Raw genomic sequence first — 19,854 nt, forward strand, 5'->3', positions numbered from 1 at the left:
TTTTGTCATTTTTGTCATTTTTGTCATTTTTGTCATTTTTGTCATTTTTGTCATTTTTGTCATTTTTGTCATTTTTGTCATTTTTGTCATTTTTGTCATTTTTGTCATTTTTGTCATTTTTGTCATTTTTGTCATTTTTGTCATTTTTGTCATTTTTGTCATTTTTGTCATTTTTGTCATTTTTGTCATTTTTGTCATTTTTGTCATTTTTGTCATTTTTGTCATTTTTGTCATTTTTGTCATTTTTGTCATTTTTGTCATTTTTGTCATTTTTGTCATTTTTGTCATTTTTGTCATTTTTGTCATTTTTGTCATTTTTGTCATTTTTGTCATTTTTGTCATTTTTGTCATTTTTGTCATTTTTGTCATTTTTGTCATTTTTGTCATTTTTGTCATTTTTGTCATTTTTGTCATTTTTGTCATTTTTGTCATTTTTGTCATTTTTGTCATTTTTGTCATTTTTGTCATTTTTGTCATTTTTGTCATTTTTGTCATTTTTGTCATTTTTGTCATTTTTGTCATTTTTGTCATTTTTGTCATTTTTGTCAGTTTTGTCAGTTTTGTCATTTTTGTCATTTTTGTCATTTTTGTCATTTTTATCATTTTTGTCATTTTTATCATTTTTGTCATTTTTGTCATTTTTGTCATTTTTGTCATTTTTGTCATTTTTGTCATTTTTGTCATTTTTGTCATTTTTGTCATTTTTGTCATTTTTGTCATTTTTGTCATTTTTGTCATTTTTGTCATTTTTGTCATTTTTGTCATTTTTGTCATTTTTGTCATTTTTGTCATTTTTGTCATTTTTGTCATTTTTGTCATTTTTGTCATTTTTGTCATTTTTGTCATTTTTGTCATTTTTGTCATTTTTGTCATTTTTGTCATTTTTGTCATTTTTGTCATTTTTGTCATTTTTGTCATTTTTGTCATTTTTGTCATTTTTGTCATTTTTGTCATTTTTGTCATTTTTGTCATTTTTGTCATTTTTGTCATTTTTGTCATTTTTGTCATTTTTGTCATTTTTGTCATTTTTGTCATTTTTGTCATTTTTGTCATTTTTGTCATTTTTGTCATTTTTGTCATTTTTGTCATTTTTGTCATTTTTGTCATTTTTGTCATTTTTGTCATTTTTGTCATTTTTGTCATTTTTGTCATTTTTGTCATTTTTGTCATTTTTGTCATTTTTGTCATTTTTGTCATTTTTGTCATTTTTGTCATTTTTGTCATTTTTGTCATTTTTGTCATTTTTGTCATTTTTGTCATTTTTGTCATTTTTGTCATTTTTGTCATTTTTGTCATTTTTGTCATTTTTGTCATTTTTGTCATTTTTGTCATTTTTGTCATTTTTGTCATTTTTGTCATTTTTGTCATTTTTGTCATTTTTGTCATTTTTGTCATTTTTGTCATTTTTGTCATTTTTGTCATTTTTGTCATTTTTGTCATTTTTGTCATTTTTGTCATTTTTGTCATTTTTGTCATTTTTGTCATTTTTGTCATTTTTGTCATTTTTGTCATTTTTGTCATTTTTGTCATTTTTGTCATTTTTGTCATTTTTGTCATTTTTGTCATTTTTGTCATTTTTGTCATTTTTGTCATTTTTGTCATTTTTGTCATTTTTGTCATTTTTGTCATTTTTGTCATTTTTGTCATTTTTGTCATTTTTGTCATTTTTGTCATTTTTGTCATTTTTGTCATTTTTGTCATTTTTGTCATTTTTGTCATTTTTGTCATTTTTGTCATTTTTGTCATTTTTGTCATTTTTGTCATTTTTGTCATTTTTGTCATTTTTGTCATTTTTGTCATTTTTGTCATTTTTGTCATTTTTGTCATTTTTGTCATTTTTGTCATTTTTGTCATTTTTGTCATTTTTGTCATTTTTGTCATTTTTGTCATTTTTGTCATTTTTGTCATTTTTGTCATTTTTTGTCATTTTTGTCATTTTTGTCATTTTTGTCATTTTTGTCATTTTTGTCATTTTTGTCATTTTTGTCATTTTTGTCATTTTTGTCATTTTTGTCATTTTTGTCATTTTTGTCATTTTTGTCATTTTTGTCATTTTTGTCATTTTTGTCATTTTTGTCATTTTTGTCAGTTTTGTCATTTTTGTCATTTTTCATCATTTTTGTCATTTTTATCATTTTTGTCATTTTTGTCATTTTTGTCATTTTTGTCATTTTTGTCATTTTTGTCATTTTTGTCATTTTTGTCATTTTTGTCATTTTTGTCATTTTTGTCATTTTTGTCATTTTTGTCATTTTTGTCATTTTTGTCATTTTTGTCATTTTTGTCATTTTTGTCATTTTTGTCATTTTTGTCATTTTTGTCATTTTTGTCATTTTTGTCATTTTTGTCATTTTTGTCATTTTTGTCATTTTTGTCATTTTTGTCATTTTTGTCATTTTTGTCATTTTTGTCATTTTTGTCATTTTTGTCATTTTTGTCATTTTTGTCATTTTTGTCATTTTTGTCATTTTTGTCATTTTTGTCATTTTTGTCATTTTTGTCATTTTTGTCATTTTGTCATTTTTGTCATTTTTGTCATTTTTGTCATTTTTGTCATTTTTGTCATTTTTGTCATTTTTGTCATTTTTGTCATTTTTGTCATTTTTGTCATTTTTGTCATTTTTGTCATTTTTGTCATTTTTGTCATTTTTGTCATTTTTTGTCATTTTTGTCATTTTTGTCATTTTTGTCATTTTTGTCATTTTTGTCATTTTTGTCATTTTTGTCATTTTGTCATTTTTGTCATTTTTGTCATTTTTGTCATTTTTGTCATTTTTGTCATTTTTGTCATTTTTGTCATTTTTGTCATTTTTGTCATTTTTGTCATTTTTGTCATTTTTGTCATTTTTGTCATTTTTGTCATTTTTGTCATTTTTGTCATTTTTGTCATTTTTGTCATTTTTGTCATTTTTGTCATTTTTGTCATTTTTGTCATTTTTGTCATTTTTGTCATTTTTGTCATTTTTTGTCATTTTTGTCATTTTTGTCATTTTTGTCATTTTTGTCATTTTTGTCATTTTTGTCATTTTTGTCATTTTTGTCATTTTGTCATTTTTTGTCATTTTTGTCATTTTTGTCATTTTTGTCATTTTTGTCATTTTTGTCATTTTTGTCATTTTGTCATTTTTGTCATTTTTGTCATTTTTGTCATTTTTGTCATTTTTGTCATTTTTGTCATTTTTGTCATTTTTGTCATTTTTGTCATTTTTGTCATTTTTTGTCATTTTTGTCATTTTTGTCATTTTTGTCATTTTTGTCATTTTGTCATTTTTGTCATTTTTGTCATTTTTGTCATTTTTGTCATTTTTGTCATTTTTGTCATTTTTGTCATTTTTGTCATTTTTGTCATTTTTGTCTTTTTGTCATTTTGTCATTTTTGTCATTTTTGTCATTTTTGTCATTTTTGTCATTTTTGTCATTTTTGTCATTTTTGTCATTTTTGTCATTTTTGTCATTTTTGTCATTTTTGTCATTTTTGTCATTTTTGTCATTTTTGTCATTTTTGTCATTTTTGTCATTTTTGTCATTTTTGTCATTTTTGTCATTTTTGTCATTTTTGTCATTTTTGTCATTTTTGTCATTTTTGTCATTTTTGTCATTTTTGTCATTTTTGTCATTTTTGTCATTTTTGTCATTTTTGTCATTTTTGTCATTTTTGTCATTTTTGTCATTTTTGTCATTTTTGTCATTTTTGTCATTTTTGTCATTTTTGTCATTTTTGTCATTTTTGTCATTTTTGTCATTTTTGTCATTTTTGTCATTTTTGTCATTTTTGTCATTTTTGTCATTTTTGTCTTTTTTGTCTTTTTTGTCATTTTTGTCATTTTTGTCATTTTTGTCATTTTTGTCATTTTTGTCATTTTTGTCATTTTTGTCATTTTTGTCATTTTTGTCATTTTTGTCATTTTTGTCATTTTTGTCATTTTTGTCATTTTTGTCATTTTTGTCATTTTTGTCATTTTTGTCATTTTTGTCATTTTTGTCATTTTTGTCATTTTTGTCATTTTTGTCATTTTTGTCATTTTTGTCATTTTTGTCATTTTTGTCATTTTTGTCATTTTTGTCATTTTTGTCATTTTTGTCATTTTTGTCATTTTTGTCATTTTTGTCATTTTTGTCATTTTTGTCATTTTTGTCATTTTTGTCATTTTTGTCATTTTTGTCATTTTTGTCATTTTTGTCATTTTTGTCATTTTTGTCATTTTTGTCATTTTTGTCATTTTTGTCATTTTTGTCATTTTTGTCATTTTTGTCATTTTTGTCATTTTTGTCATTTTTGTCATTTTTGTCATTTTTGTCATTTTTGTCATTTTTGTCATTTTTGTCATTTTTGTCATTTTTGTCATTTTTGTCATTTTTGTCATTTTTGTCATTTTTGTCATTTTTGTCATTTTTGTCATTTTTGTCATTTTTGTCATTTTTGTCATTTTTGTCATTTTTGTCATTTTTGTCATTTTTGTCATTTTTGTCATTTTTGTCATTTTTGTCATTTTTGTCATTTTTGTCATTTTTGTCATTTTTGTCATTTTTGTCATTTTTGTCATTTTTGTCATTTTTGTCATTTTTGTCATTTTTGTCATTTTTGTCATTTTTGTCATTTTTGTCATTTTTGTCATTTTTGTCATTTTTGTCATTTTTGTCATTTTTGTCATTTTTGTCATTTTTGTCATTTTTGTCATTTTTGTCATTTTTGTCATTTTTGTCATTTTTGTCATTTTTGTCATTTTTGTCATTTTTGTCATTTTTGTCATTTTTGTCATTTTTGTCATTTTTGTCATTTTTGTCATTTTTGTCATTTTTGTCATTTTTGTCATTTTTGTCATTTTTGTCATTTTTGTCATTTTTGTCATTTTTGTCATTCTTGTCATTCTTGTCATTTTTGTCATTTTTGTCATTTTTGTCATTTTTGTCATTTTTGTCATTTTTGTCATTTTTGTCATTTTTGTCATTTTTGTCATTTTTGTCATTTTTGTCATTTTTGTCATTTTTGTCATTTTTGTCATTTTTGTCATTTTTGTCATTTTTGTCATTTTTGTCATTTTTGTCATTTTTGTCATTTTTGTCATTTTTGTCATTTTTGTCATTTTTGTCATTTTTGTCATTTTTGTCATTTTTGTCATTTTTGTCATTTTTGTCATTTTTGTCATTTTTGTCATTTTTGTCATTTTTGTCATTTTTGTCATTTTTGTCATTTTTGTCATTTTTGTCATTTTTGTCATTTTTGTCATTTTTGTCATTTTTGTCATTTTTGTCATTTTTGTCATTTTTGTCATTTTTGTCATTTTTGTCATTTTTGTCTTTTTTGTCATTTTTGTCATTTTTGTCTTTTTTGTCATTTTTGTCATTTTTGTCATTTTTGTCATTTTTGTCATTTTTGTCATTTTTGTCATTTTTGTCATTTTTGTCATTTTTGTCATTTTTGTCATTTTTGTCATTTTTGTCATTTTTGTCATTTTTGTCATTTTTGTCATTTTTGTCATTTTTGTCATTTTTGTCATCTTTGTCATTTTTGTCATTTTTGTCATTTTTGTCAATTTTGTCATTTTTTTCATTTTTTTCATTTTTGTCATTTTAGTAATTTTAGTAATTTTTGTAATTTTTGTCATTTTTGTTCCAGTTTTGTCTCGTTTTGGCCTTCTCTTGTCTCATATTAGTCTACATTTTTCCTCATTTTTGTATCATTTCTATCACAGTTTTGTCTCGTTATATCATATTTGTTTGGTTCTATTTCTTTTTCGATTTATTTTTGTGTTCATCAAAAATTTTTGTCAATTTTTGTCTCACTTGCGTCCGTTTCGTGTTTTGTTATTGTTCTAGTTTTCAACCAACCTTTTTCCTTTCTATTTTCCAGAAACGAGCCACTGTACAAAGCAACCACAACGACCACCCAGAAGCCAGCTCCCACAACGTCAACGATAGCTCCACCAACCACAGCAAGGCCAAAGCCCCTTAGGCCCACGGTTCGGCGTCGAAGACCACAGGTCGATTACTACTACGATGACGAGGAGTACGACGATGAGTACTACGAGGAGCGGCCACGACGCAGGAAGAATCGACCCCGCAATCGACGACCCGTTTACGAGGAAGACTATGAGTATGAAGACCGAAGGGATCGGTATCGGGAGCGGGATCGAGAACGAGAGCGTGATCGGGATCGCGACGTTGATGAGGATGACTACGAAGATCGAAGACCGTATCGATCGAAGAACCGAAATCGTAATAATGACAGGAGGAATGGAGACGAGGATCGTCGATACAGTGGGTATGATGATCGTCGACGCGATAGGAGGCCGGTGGTTGATGAGGACAGGAGAAGACCGGTTGATGATGATCGAAGAATGCCCTACGAAGATGAGAAACGTTCGGTGCAGAACGATCGACGTCGGAGACCAATGAATGATGAAAGGAGGGCACCGGAGAGAGAACGTCGACCGATGAACGATGATCGTAGGTCTTTTTCCGGTTCTGAGGATCGCAAGAGGCCAGTAGAAGATAGGCGACGGCCATTAAATGATGATCGAAGGTTTGATTACGACGATGAAGAGGATGACTACGCTCCCAGAAGACCAGAGAAAAAATCAAGGCCCGATCCTAATGTTGTAACTGTGAAACCGTCGGGATCCACTATCTACGATAGACCTCGAACAGCTCCAAGAATCAACCGACCGGTTCCATTGAACGAGAAGGACAAGTATTCGTACATTAACCCAGATCCAACGAAAAAGAAACCTTCTACCACAACTCCGGTTCCGTTAATCGAACCAGAACCAGAATACTACGATGAGTATGAAGATGAACCGAAAAAACCTGCTCCAGTCGTTGTGGATAAGCGTAAGGCTCCGGACAATAAGGAACGTACGAGTTATCCCGATGACAAACGACAGAGCGCTTCTTCGGACGTCGTCTATTACGACGATATCATTGTTCCAAAAGATTCGCTGCCTCAAAAACAGGTTCCGGGAAACGTGAAAAAGCCTGAAGGAGTACAACGTGTCAACAGTCGTGACAATTCAGAGCTTACAAATCGCTACAATGAAAAAATACGTACTCCACAAAAGGCTGCAAAACCCGTATACGATGAACCACCAGCGAGATCGAAACCCGAGTACGTGAACGAACAGCCGGAAGAGAGACCGAAGTCGAGAACTACTCCAAAACCAACCACCAACATCTACAGTACATTCAAGGCTAAGAAGCCACAGCAAACTCCAGCTCCGGTCGAAAGCAAAAAACCAGCAGGGAGTCAGAACAACAATCGTGATTATGACTCAGTAGACAAACCTGTTGAAGCACCTAATCACCGTGTAACCAAGCGACCATTTTTGCCAAGTCGTGGTGGTAACCCTTTTGCAGCTCGTGGCCTCCAACCAGTTGGTGTAGCCAAGTCAACTCTGAACTCACCGCCACAGAAACAGCAATCACAGAGACCCCAACAGTCGGAATCGGAACGACCAGCCCCGTTCCGCATTGACGTCGACAACTCCCCGCCAAGCTCTTTCCAGCAGGATTCCCGCACCAGCACAACTCGGCCAACGGACAATCGTGTCAAAACACTGGATCAGCTGTACGATGAAGAGTTCGACGTTACCTTAAACGATGCCTTGAACCCCACTCTTAAACCGCTGACCCGAAGTGCACCACAACCTAGCTATTTCCGCAACCGATTCGTACCCCAGGGCTCCTCGATAGACAGCGAATTCGTACCCTTCGAACCCAACTACGCCCCGTCCGAGTTCCGGAGGGCAGCCGTACGACCTCCGGCAGCTCTGGTTCCCTATCAGCAGCACCAACCGGCGGTCTACGTCAGCCAAGTTCGGGGACACCATCCATCCAGGCAACGGTACGAATATGAGTACGAGTATTGATGAGCGCTGTCAAGAACAGAATTCGGTTTGAGGGAAAATGAGCTACTCAAGGATAACGCCATCCAGAGGGGAATCTTTTAATTTATTCAAACTACAAAATCCATGTACTTTTTTAAGGAGAGGATCAAACGGAAGAAATTATTTATTGAAACCGCATGTATTGAATCAGTGAAAGCGAAAATGAATTGGGTTCCCTAGGATCCCAGTTAAGTAAAAATCCGTTGAGAGAATTCCAAAATTGAGCTAGCCTCAGCAAAACGTGATCCTATACGAGAAGGCTTCTAAGAGAAAGGAAGCTTGCAATTTGAACAAAAAAATAAACTTAAAATCTGTACATATGTCTCCGCTGTAATTCTTAAAGATAAATACTCAATCAAAGGTGATATTGACGAAGCATGCAACTGCAGTTTAGCTAGGTTGTAGGACCAAACAAAGGAATGAACTAACCTTTTGCGAACTTGAACAAATAAAACAATACAAATAAACTTATTAAACAATATCTGAGACACGACAAAAATAAAAGTAAACAGTGACTTATAACTAAATGCAATATATTAAATATTTAGAAAACTGACATTTTTTTCTATAGGGTTAAGCAAACTGAACAGAACACACACACACACCTGCACAAATGTGCGAAAAACGTGTAATACTTATTTGTACATTGAGATCGATTAATTTGTAAAAACAAAAAAACAGAACACAAGAAAGTGCCTGAATCTACTAGAAGCGTATCAACGAGCGCTGGTGGTAGCAGAAAACGGAACCACGCACTAAGCAGAAAGTGATGTGTATGTGGAGGGAGGAGGAGAGATAAATTTATGAGAAAATAAAATTTTCGGAAAAAAATCGCCTTTTTTATTACTTTCTTGAGAAAGACCATTCGCACCTGAATACAGACCGTTCCGTATACATTTGGGAATACCCACGTGAGATAATTTTATTTCATGTATTTATTGTCAATTGCATGAATTTTTAGACTATTGAGAGAATCTGATTTTACAGATAACAATTCCGCACTCACTAACACCATCACATTCTTTATATAAACTATCATGTGCTAAAAGTTGAAAAGGGACTATATGAAAAAAAGGATGAACATCAGAGTTCAGTTACTTCAAATTATTTCTACCAAAAAATCAACTTTCATATGCACCGTTGCCGTCTTTAACAAACTGCGCAGATTGCACCTATTTAGACCCCCGTGCAAATTATTTGCGCGCAGTAAAATCTGCTCCCAGACCTATACATAGACATATCGATATTCTTTACATCTTTGGATAAAATTGAATTAAAAACAATTGCGACTGGTGTGTCAGTAAAAATTGTCAGTGAATCCATAATTTTTTGGCTAATTTTTCAGTAATTCGAAAAACGCCCGAAATGCATGATTTATTTGTTCCACTTACATTCTTGTACCCGAATGTACAGAATGCAATCTGTTTTCTGTTCGTTTCTTTTCATTTGTTGATCGGTAAATTTTCGTTATTAAACTCCTTGGTTCGCATTTCATAATAGATTTCGCAAAAACAATAACGATTATGCCGTTTGGAAATGTGATTCGAAAATCAGAAGCGAGCAACGGCTGATTTGAAGAACTGACACAGGTTGTCTATGTGTGCGTCAGTGCGAAAATATTTCTGCGTGGAAATTATTTGCACAGGAGTCTAAATAGGTGCAATTTCCGCAATAATTTTGTAATAAATAGTTGAGGTGCAGTAGTATTACAAAAATTTGACTGTTTGAACTTATTTGTTTATAATTTATGAGCAGAGAACCAGAAAATGTTATTCCTACAGAATTATGGAAGAATGTGAAAATAAATGAAAATCAAGTTTTCCATCCTACAATCAGTAGAATTTCAGGATGTTTTTAACCTTCAAGGCAAGCACGATCGAGTTTTTAATGCAATATATAACATTTGACAGGAATTGATCCATTGTTTTTTTTATCTTAAAACTTTTTTATTCTCATGCAAAGTTCAAAATTCTTTGTTATGATGGAAAAATAAACTTTTCTTATATAATTCATCAAGTAAATTTTAGATTTAATAAAACTTGGCACATAGTAAATTAGGTTTTAGTATGGATATAAATTTACAAAAAAAAAACAATTATATCTGAACTCCAAATACTGAATTGGAACCTATGATGAGGATTCCTTTTCGTACTGCGGAACGACCGTGCACCCAAGGTGGCTTCAATACATACATGCATGATGAGGATTCCTTATTAAATTGTCCAGTCGAAATTCCACTGTTAATCAGACTCAGATCTAGATTTAATACAAGAAAACAATAGGACACAAAATTAAAAATTCATATTTAATTCAAATCTAAAATTTCATCATGAAACTCACAAATTTATATTTTGCGATAATACTCATTCAATTTTAATTTAGCAAAAGATTTCAAAATTCAAATGCAGACTCAGAATTCAGATTTTTTTTTTCTTTAATTTAAGAGGCTTTCAGCAATTCAGATATTATTTTTTAAAGTTTTTTTTATGTTTTAGATTGTCATTTAGAATTCTACATTTGAAATTGTTAATTTCATATAAATGTTGCAGATTTTAAATGAAAGATTTCAGATTTTCAAATTTGAAATTCTAGAATTTCAGCTTTGAAATTCTAGTTTTCGGATTCCTGATTTCCGATTTTCGATTCCCGATTTCTGAATTCTGAATTCTGATTTCTAATTTCCGATTTCTGATTTCTTATTTTTGATTTCTGATTTCTGACTTCTGAATTCTGACTTCTGACTTCTGACTTTTGACTTCTGACTTCTGACTTCTGACTTCTGAATTCTGATTTCTGAATTCCGATTTCTGTCTTTTGACTTCTGACTTCTGACTTCTGACTTCTGACTTCTGACTTTGGTTTCTGAGTTCTGACTTCTGACTTCTGACTTCTGACTTCCTGACTTCTAACTTCTAACTTCTGACTTCTGAATTTTGACTTTTGGTTTCTGTCTTCTTACTTCCGACTTCTTACTTCTGACTTCTGACTTCTGACTTCTTACTTCTTACTTCTTACTTCTGACATCTGACATCTGATTTTAGCCTTCAGATTTCTGATTTCTGAGATCTTACTTCTGACTTCTGACTTCTGCCTTCTGATTTTTGACTTCTGATTTCTGACTTCTGACTTCTGATTTCTAATTTCTGAGTTCTGACTTCTGATTTCTGATTTCTGATTTCTGATTTCTGACTTCTGACTTCTTTCCTCTGACTTCTTCTATCAGATTTCTTTCTTCTGACTTCTTACTTCTGACTTCTGACTTCTGACTTCTGACTTCTGACTTCCAACTTTTGACTTCTAAGTTCTGAGTTCTGACTTTTGACTTCGGACTTCTAACTTCTGACTTCTGACTTCTGACTTATCACTTCTTATTTCTGGCTTCTAACTTCTGACTTCTGACTTTCGGCTTTTAACTTCTGACATCTGAATCCTGACTTCTGACTTCTGACTTCTGACTTCTGACTTCTGACTTCTGATTTCTGACTTCTGACCAGGCTTCGGAAAAGTACTGCCGAACGACAGTATTCTTGCGAACGTCGCACATCCACCTCGGTGAAAGCTTTCCGAATATTTCTTCCCCGACAGTTTTAAAAGGCGCGGTCGTGTGATGTACAACGACGCCTTGGTTTACCTCATGCGAAAGTTTGCTCGTGGATATGATAGCCTTTAAAGCTCCGTAACAGTTTTGGGAAAATCTTCGTGACAGTTTTCAATGCGTTAAACTTCGCATGACAGTATTGACAGTACTGCTAATTACGTCCGACTGTAGCCGAGCTTCGCATTGGATCATCATCGGCTCACGCTCGGGTCGATTTAATTTAGAATTAACGAACTTCTGCTTGAAGCTCAAGCTAGCTACTGCGGCTGGCTATCCTTACGTTATTAGTTGGTCGACACACAATGATGCGTGTTGTTTTCCAGCCTGAAATTGGATGTCGTTTATGAATAATAAAGTTCAGATTTCAAATTGAAATATGAGATTTCAGATTTCAGATACAAATTCGAATTTCAGATTCATACTTCAGATCGAGATTTTATATTCCAATTCGGATTTCAGATTCAGGTTTAGGATTTAAATTTCGGATTCAACTTTCAAATTCAGATTGCAGACTCAGATTTCAGATTTAAATTTAGGGATCAAATATGAGATTCAGATTTCAGATTCAGATTTAAGACTCAGATTTCAGATTCAGATTTCAGAATCAGAAACAAATTCAGATTTCAAATTCAGATTTTAGATTGAAATTTTAGATTCAGATTTCAGATTCAAATTTTAGATTCAGATTTCAGATTCAGATTTCCGATTCAGATTTCAGATTCAGATTCCAGATTAAGATTTCAGATTCTGATTTCAGATTCAGATTTCAGATTCAGATTTCAGATTCAGATTTCAGATTCAGATTTCAGATTCAGATTTCAGATTCAGATTTCAGATTCAGATTTCAGATTCAGATTTCAGATTCAGATTTCAGATTCAGATTTCAGATTCAGATTTCGTATTTAGATGTAAGATTCGAATTTCAGATTCAGAATTCATGTTCCAATTTCAGATTCGGATTTACGATTCAGATTCAGATTTCAAATTAAAATTTCAGTTTCAAATTTGATATTCATATTTCAGATTCCTATTTAAGATTGAGATTTCAGATTCTTATTCAAATTTAATATTGAGATTCCAGGTTCAAATTCTGAGATCAGGTTTCAGATTCAGATTTCAGAGAAGGGTTTTATATTCAGATTCAGATTAAAATTCTACATTCAAATTTCTAGTTGAAGATATCAGGCTTAGATTTATGTTTCAGGTTCAAATTCCTGATTGAGATTTAATACAAGATCTCATTTCGAGATTTTCACCCCAACATGATTATTTCTACGAGTATTTATTTTATGTTTCATGGTTCCCATCACTTGCCTTTTATATTAGTTTTTTCAATTCGTTTTCTCAATTTTTTTTCATTTTTTCTAATACTCGAACAAATTCTAGAGAAAAAATATAACGGCCAAGTTTCCCTTCGAATCGACACAAAAAATGTGTTCCATCCCAACCCACTTCTCCCGTGAGTGAATAATTTCTAAGGCTATGATTCTAAGTAAAAAATAAAAATAAAATAATAAAAAAGTATTAAATTGTACGATTGAATTCATGTCTTTTTATGGTTTTTTTTATCGAAGGTAATTATTATAACAATTTTCGCACAACCTTCACCGACACCACACATCGCGTTACGCCTCGGTCGTATGCTGCTGCTCGGTTGGAAACGATTGCTCGTTCGATCTATTCGAACCGAGCAGCAGCATCAGCAGCATACGACCGGGCATGGATACGGTATGGGCATGACAGTCGCCAGTGACAGTCCTGCGCAAAACTGTCACGCCCTACAGCCGACAGTTAGGATGAAATTATTTGCGAAACAGGCGGCATGAAAGAATGAAAATCGAACTGTCGGTTCGGTTCGCTACAGCTTAAAGCACAACATTTTCGGCAGCGCAAGCTTTGAGCCGATTGTTCAGATACAGTCTTCGTTCCCGAACGTGTGCGACGTAGCCGAAGCGTTTTGATTCGTCACCGACGGTACAGCAGCGAACCGAGTGGCAAGGAAAACCGAGACAGTTTGATCGGCGAAGAAAAAGCTGTCATCGCAATGGAGTACTTTTCGGAAGCCTGCTTCTGACTTATCACTTCTGATTTCTGGCTTCTGACTTTTGACTTCTGACTTCTGACTTTCGGCTTTTAACTTCTGACTTCTGACTTCTGAATTCTGATTTCTGACATCTGACTTCTGACTACTGACTTCTGACTTCTGACTTCTGACTTCTGATTTCTGACTTCTGATTTCTGAGTTTAATTTCCGAGTTCTGACTTCTGATTTCTGATTTCTGACTTCTGACTTCTGACTTCTGTCTTCTGATTTCTGACTTCTGACTTCTGAATTCCGACTTCTGACTTCTGACTTTTGACTTCTGACTTCTAACTTCTGACTTCTGACTTTTTATTTCTGAATTCTGACTTCTGAATTCTGACTTCTGACTTCTGACCTCTGTCTTCTGACTTCTGACTTCTGACTTCTGATTGTTGACTTCTGATTTCTGATTTCTGAGTTTTGACTTTTGGCTATTGACATCTGACTCCTTATTTCTGACTTCTGACTTCTGACTTCTGACTTCTGATTTCTATTTTAACATTAAAAATGGGTTTAAGTTAGAGTGGCGGAGGTCGGACGGAAAATAAATAAACCGTGTGTTCGGGTTAACGATCCAAGAACTTCTGATCATCTGATTTATTTCCCTTCTCGATACAGGGTATTAAGTTCCCTTTTGTTCATTGCTGTTCTCTCTTGATCGATTTCAAGCTAAGACAATATTATTCAATATTGGTTAAAATACTACAATTTCTGATTTCTGACTTCTGATTTAGGCTTTTGAATTCTGATTTCTGACTTCTGTCTTCTGTCTTCTGACTTCTGTCTTCTGATTTCTGATTTCTGACTTCTGACTTCTGAATTCCGACTTCTGACTTCTGACTTTTGATTTCTGACTTCTAACTTCTGACTTCTGACTTTTGATTTCTGACTTCTGTCTAGTGACTTCTGACTTCTGACTTCTGACTTCTGACTTCTGACTTCTGATTTCTAACTTCTGATTTTTGACTACTGATTTCTGATTTCTGAATTCCGACTTCTGACTTCTGACTTCTGACTTCTGACTTCTGACTCCTGACTTCTGACTTTTAACTTCTGATTTCTGACTTCTGATGTTTGACTTCTGAGTTCTGACTTCTGATTTCTGGTTTCTGATTTCTGATTTCTGACTTCTGACTTCTAACTTCTGTCTTCTGACTTCTGACTTCTGCTTTCTGACTTCTGTCTTTTGACTTCTGACTTCTGACTTCTGACTTCTGACTTCTGACTTCTGACTTTTGACTTCTGACTTCTGTCTTCTAATTTCTGACTTTTGACTTCAGACTTCTAACTTTCGACTCCTGACTTCTAACTTCTGACTTTTGGCTTTTGACTTCTGACTTCTGACTCCTGACTAATTCTGACTTCTGACTTTTGGCTTTTGGCTTTTGACTTATGACTTATGACTTCTGACTTCTGACTTCTGACTTCTGACTTCTCACTTCTGACTTCTGACTTTTGACTTCTGACTTCTGACTTCTGACTTCTGACTTCTGACTTCTGACTTCTGACTTCTGACTTCTGACTTCTGACTTCTGATTTCTGATTCCTGATTTCTGATTTCTGATATCTGATTTCAGATGTCAAACTCCTGTTTACAGATTTTAGATTTTCGATTTCAAATTTTAGTTTACAGATTTCAGATTTTCGATTTCAGATTTAAAACTATAGGTTGATGTCTTATTTTCGATTTCCGATTTCAAATTCCAAATTTGTAATTTATGATTTAATATTTATATGTAGTTCCTAATTCAAATTTAGATATAAGACTTATGATTTCAGATTTCATACTTTAGACTTTAGATAATAGATTTTTTTACTTCAGATTTAAACTGCGAATTCTAGTTTTCCAATTAAAGATTTCAGGAGTCAGATTTCAGGAGTCAGATTTCAGAATAATGATTCAGACCGCAGATTTTTCATTTCTTCTTATGATTTCAAATTTTGAATTAAGAATTTCAGACTTCATATTAAGGAATTCTAATTTCAAATTTCTTATTTTAATTTGAGGTTCTGTCTTGAAAACAAACTTTAGGTTCTAGATAAGATAATATATTAAGATTTAATTTTAGATTCTGAATTTTAATTTAAAAAAAAATCATATTAAGAAACATGATTCACAATTTAGATGCCAGATTCAAAGCAAATTCTCAATCAGTTCTCAATGCTAATCAATCTAAAAAAAATCAAAACCTTATTGGACCTACAAATTAACTTTCTAGTTTAATTTTGGATGCAACTTCTTGATAAAAAAATAATATTTTCAATGCTTGGGATTTTTATTATGAAATGCATTTTCAAGTTTAAGCTGGAATTTGAAGTAGCCTTTCCTATAAAAATAAGTTCAATTTTTGGATTAACTTGTTTCTTCATTTTTACTGGTTTCCCGTTTGGTATTGCAAATCTCTTTGCTACTGCAAATACCGTAAAATTAATTTCAAAATTATTTTGCTTTCAGCAATATTGCATGTTGAAAAAATTCTCAACGTAAATGTTAATTACAAAAATTGGTTTCCGCGCTGGAAAATTTAACGGAACATTGAAGTGTTGTTTTCCAATTTTCCTTGTGCTGTGACAATGAAACAGAACGCGCGATGAAAATTTCATGTTGCGCGACACGTTTGGTTTTACACTGTACTAAAAACTATACTTTTATGGCGAAAAGTTTTTAGATATTAAGTTTAACAATTTGAAAATTTTAAAATCTTTTAATTTGGAAATATTCATTAGAATGTTAGTTTCAATTTGAAATAAAAAAATTCATTTGCAGTGCAAGTGCAAGTAGGTCCATATTATTACTTTGACGTGTAAAATTGTATTTTATTTTTAATAGTTGCATAAAGTCTTTTACTTTAAAATTATTTAAATGGTTGGTTTGAATTTACGATGCAGATAAATTCTCAAAATATGCTTAATCATAGAATTCCACTTTTTTTTAAATTTAATTTAAAATTTTGCCCGAGATATGTTTCGCTGGCAGCCCTGAATATTGGGAGTACTAGAATACATATCAAAACATCGCGCATCATTTCGCCTCGTTGTTTTGAAGCTGCCGGCTGTGAAAGAACGCTTTCGATCCTGATCCTGATTCCTTTAAACCGTGTTTAACTAATTTCTATTTCCTAAATTAAATTAACTATCGAAAATATAGTTAAAATGCAGAACGAAGTAGTAAAGGACATTTTCGATGGCTTCAACGATTACCTGGTCAAGGAGCAGGAAATGCGCGAGGTAACTATACATTGCACGGCTTGTTTCTGTTTTGCAATGTGTTATTTTTTTTCCGCTATGTTTCTGTTAGCAAATCCGGGAAATTGTCCGAGAAATAGACCAGGCGGCCAAAGAAGCTACCATTGCTCTCCAGGTGATTCACAGCAGCCTCAGTGTGGTGAGTTCGGCTTGTGGCACAGCCCGGGCCCAATTCGAGCTTTGCCGTACAGGATTCCAAAAGCTGGCCGAAGTTGTTCCGGTAGGGCAGTTTTACCGGTACAACGATCACTGGCATTTCATGACCCAGCGGATTGTTTTCCTGGTGGCCCTGACAGTTTACCTGGAAAATGGTACCCTGGTGTCTAGGGATACGACTGCAGAAATTCTAGGGAGTAAGTTGAGGGGTCATTCGAAAGATGTTATCAGGTTTTAACTTCACGGTTTCTATTCCAGTGAAAACGAAACAAGCGGATGGTTTCCATTTGGACATCGAAGATTACCTGATGGGAGTCCTTCAACTGGCTTCTGAATTGGTACGCAAATTTTGTTTTTAATTTTTCGTTATCGGTCCAGTCCACTAATTAGTTGATTTTTTTTAGAGCCGATATGCCATCAATTCCGTTACACTCGGAGACTACGAGCGGCCGCTTTCGATTTCTAAGTTTGTGGCCGATCTCAACTCGGGCTTCCGGCTGTTGAATCTCAAGAACGATTCCCTCCGTAAGCGATTCGATGCGCTCAAGTACGACGTCAAGAAGATCGAAGAAGTGGTCTACGACATCAGTATCCGTGGCATGCGAACTACCACTTGAATAGAGAGGGACTAAACGTTACCGGTAACGTTGCATCGATGGAAACATTCATTTTCAAATAATTACTCTTATTGATTTTTTATACTTAAAGCCTGAGGTTGGCATATTGAATAAAGGAAACTAACTTTATCTCCAATGTTGTTTTTTTTTATAAAAGTTAATTTCGTTTCCATCTTCTTTCGCCTATCGTATTCAGTTTTATGGTTCACTCTATCCAGCACAGCAAAAAATTTCTAAAAGTATACGGAATCTAAAAAACGGATGATCTATTTTTTCTTAAGTGTAATTACAAAAAGATGTAATTTTAAATTTCTTTCGATGTAATATTAGTCTTTTTTCCAAAATTGAATAAAAATAAACTGTTGCGATTTAATTTTACATTGCGTCATGCAAAAATCAACCGGTCAATGAAATTTATATCACAAACAGTGTAAAATTATATCTGATTGATTTAAAATAGAATGCAAATATTTAAATTGTGCCTTTTTATATTCCAAGTTGGGTTGCGCATCGGGCACAAAGTAAACAAGTCGGAAAATTATTCGGAAACGAGCCCTTCAAAGGCGGTAGCTACAGGAGCACTTGAGGAGTCTTTTAAAGTAGTAAGTTTATGAGAAGTGAAATGAAGAATGCGGTTGAAACTGATAAGTTTTTTCTCCATTACAGCAAGGTAAAATTTTTCGCAGTGGCTGATATCCGGAGAAAGTTTTGTCAGAACAATTCAGTGTACAGGTGATGCTGACAAAAAATTATGATGTTCCGGAACCATTCGAGGATGCTGATCCGAAAAACATCCTCGAGCTGGGAATTATCGGATCCAACAACAATTCCAGCCTGACACTGATGGTATTTTTATTTTCAATTTTTGAAATAAATGTGAATTAAAAATGATACATGCAGCGTATTCATTCAAAGACAAAACAAAAACCTGAATATTTAACAAAAATATTAATATTTACGATAATAAATTTTAAAATTAACATCCCTGTGTATTTTTACACGACGGCTTTTGTGATCCGATCTCGTGCATTGATTTCGATCTAAATTTACACGCCTCGAAAATTACATCCTTGAAAAAAATACACCGTGATAGAATTTTACATCAAAATCGATGTTCCGTTTTCGTGCATCGTTTTCGATCTAAATTTACACGAAATTTTCTTGCTGTGAGGCTAAAAGTTCATGAACCGAACCCGTAATTCAAAATTGAGAATACAGAATTTACATTTAAGAAAAAGCAGAGTTCATGCATAACATTCTGGAAGATAGATAACATAACACAAAAGATAGATGAAAGTTAAGATTTTGAACTCTGTCTTATCATGTTATTTAGATAAGTACAAAAGCAAAAATATTAAAAACTAATTGAACAAATTTTGAATTAAGATAATCTGAATACAATGATCAGAACTTGGTTGATTCACTTTCAGAATAGAGACACAAAATGAACACAAATTCAGAGTTCATACTCAGACTCAGAATTCGAAATATTGATTTGAAAACATTGAATCAAATGAATTTGAAAATTCTAACTTTCTGAGTTGAGCCGGAATCCACTTTTACATGTATAGGACATGTAAAACATAGTATCAAACTGAGTTTCGAAACAAGAATTCCGAACAAAATTCAGACAAAAAGCAGATTCAAAATTCAAAACTAGAAAATCAATAATCAGATAAAATATTCCAAAATTTTTAATCTCGTTTAGAATTTTGGTTTTGAAAATTAGGTTGTCAGGTTGGATTGGTAATAGTTTCAAAACCAGATTTTTATTGAAAGTTTCAGCTTTGAAACAAAAAAATACCGGTCGAACTTAATATTAACAAATTAAGGGCTGCGAATAAATCTAAGCCAGAGAAAAACCAAAATTTGGCATTCTATATCTCAGAAACCACTTGATCATATTCTACAAATTTAGTATCTTTGAGTTACCAATAGTGTTGTGTTTATTTTCGTAGAATAAAGTTCTCTTGTAAAATTTTTAAGATTTGAGCTATTCTTCTAAGCGTAACACACTCGCGGAAAGCGAAAAACGAGATGAGTATCTCGTATGTGTTAATATTTTTTTCAGGATTTCAGAATTTAAGTTATTAAGATCTAGAAAATTAAGAATCGGTTTTCAAATGAGAGTTTTTAACTTTAATTCAGATTAAAAATTCTGTTTCTCAATATGCGTTTATAATTCTGAATCTACTAGTTCTGAATTATGTAAGATTTTCATTTTGATGTTAAAATGTATTCACTTTTATTTTGCATAACATTTGTTTGGAA

General features: G+C 32.3%; 2 protein-coding genes across 2 annotated transcripts; both read left to right on the forward strand.

Annotated features, from left to right (window-relative positions):
* Positions 1–5,817: 5,817 nt before the first annotated feature.
* LOC129759224 (proteoglycan 4-like) lies at positions 5,818–8,700 on the forward strand (the record flags this gene model as incomplete). Its single annotated transcript, XM_055756629.1, has 1 exon — positions 5,818–8,700. A coding segment is annotated over one exon (2,048 nt), but the record flags the coding sequence as incomplete, so codon positions are not given.
* A 7,891-nt stretch (positions 8,701–16,591) lies between these two features.
* LOC129759226 (translin) lies at positions 16,592–17,712 on the forward strand. The gene is made up of 4 exons (XM_055756631.1): positions 16,592–16,792; positions 16,863–17,163; positions 17,225–17,304; positions 17,371–17,712. Exons 1-4 carry the CDS (start codon positions 16,718–16,720, stop codon positions 17,581–17,583), a joined length of 669 nt encoding a protein of 222 aa, XP_055612606.1. The 5' UTR covers positions 16,592–16,717; the 3' UTR covers positions 17,584–17,712.
* The last annotated feature ends 2,142 nt before the right edge of the window (positions 17,713–19,854 follow it).

The sequence above is a fragment of the Uranotaenia lowii genome, unplaced genomic scaffold, assembly GCF_029784155.1.
Source record: "Uranotaenia lowii strain MFRU-FL unplaced genomic scaffold, ASM2978415v1 HiC_scaffold_124, whole genome shotgun sequence".
Taxonomy (NCBI): domain Eukaryota; kingdom Metazoa; phylum Arthropoda; class Insecta; order Diptera; family Culicidae; genus Uranotaenia; species Uranotaenia lowii.

What these genes read in the sequence shown, in the direction of transcription:
- LOC129759226 (XM_055756631.1), top strand. Translation starts at nt 16,718, where the DNA reads ATGCAGAACGAAGTAGTAAAGGACATTTTCGATGGCTTCAACGATTAC. An exon ending in AGGAGCAGGAAATGCGCGAG is followed by an intron (nt 16,793 to 16,862) that starts GTAACTATACAT and finishes TGTTTCTGTTAG; the next exon opens with CAAATCCGGGAAATTGTCCG. An exon ending in TTCAACTGGCTTCTGAATTG is followed by an intron (nt 17,305 to 17,370) that starts GTACGCAAATTT and finishes GATTTTTTTTAG; the next exon opens with AGCCGATATGCCATCAATTC.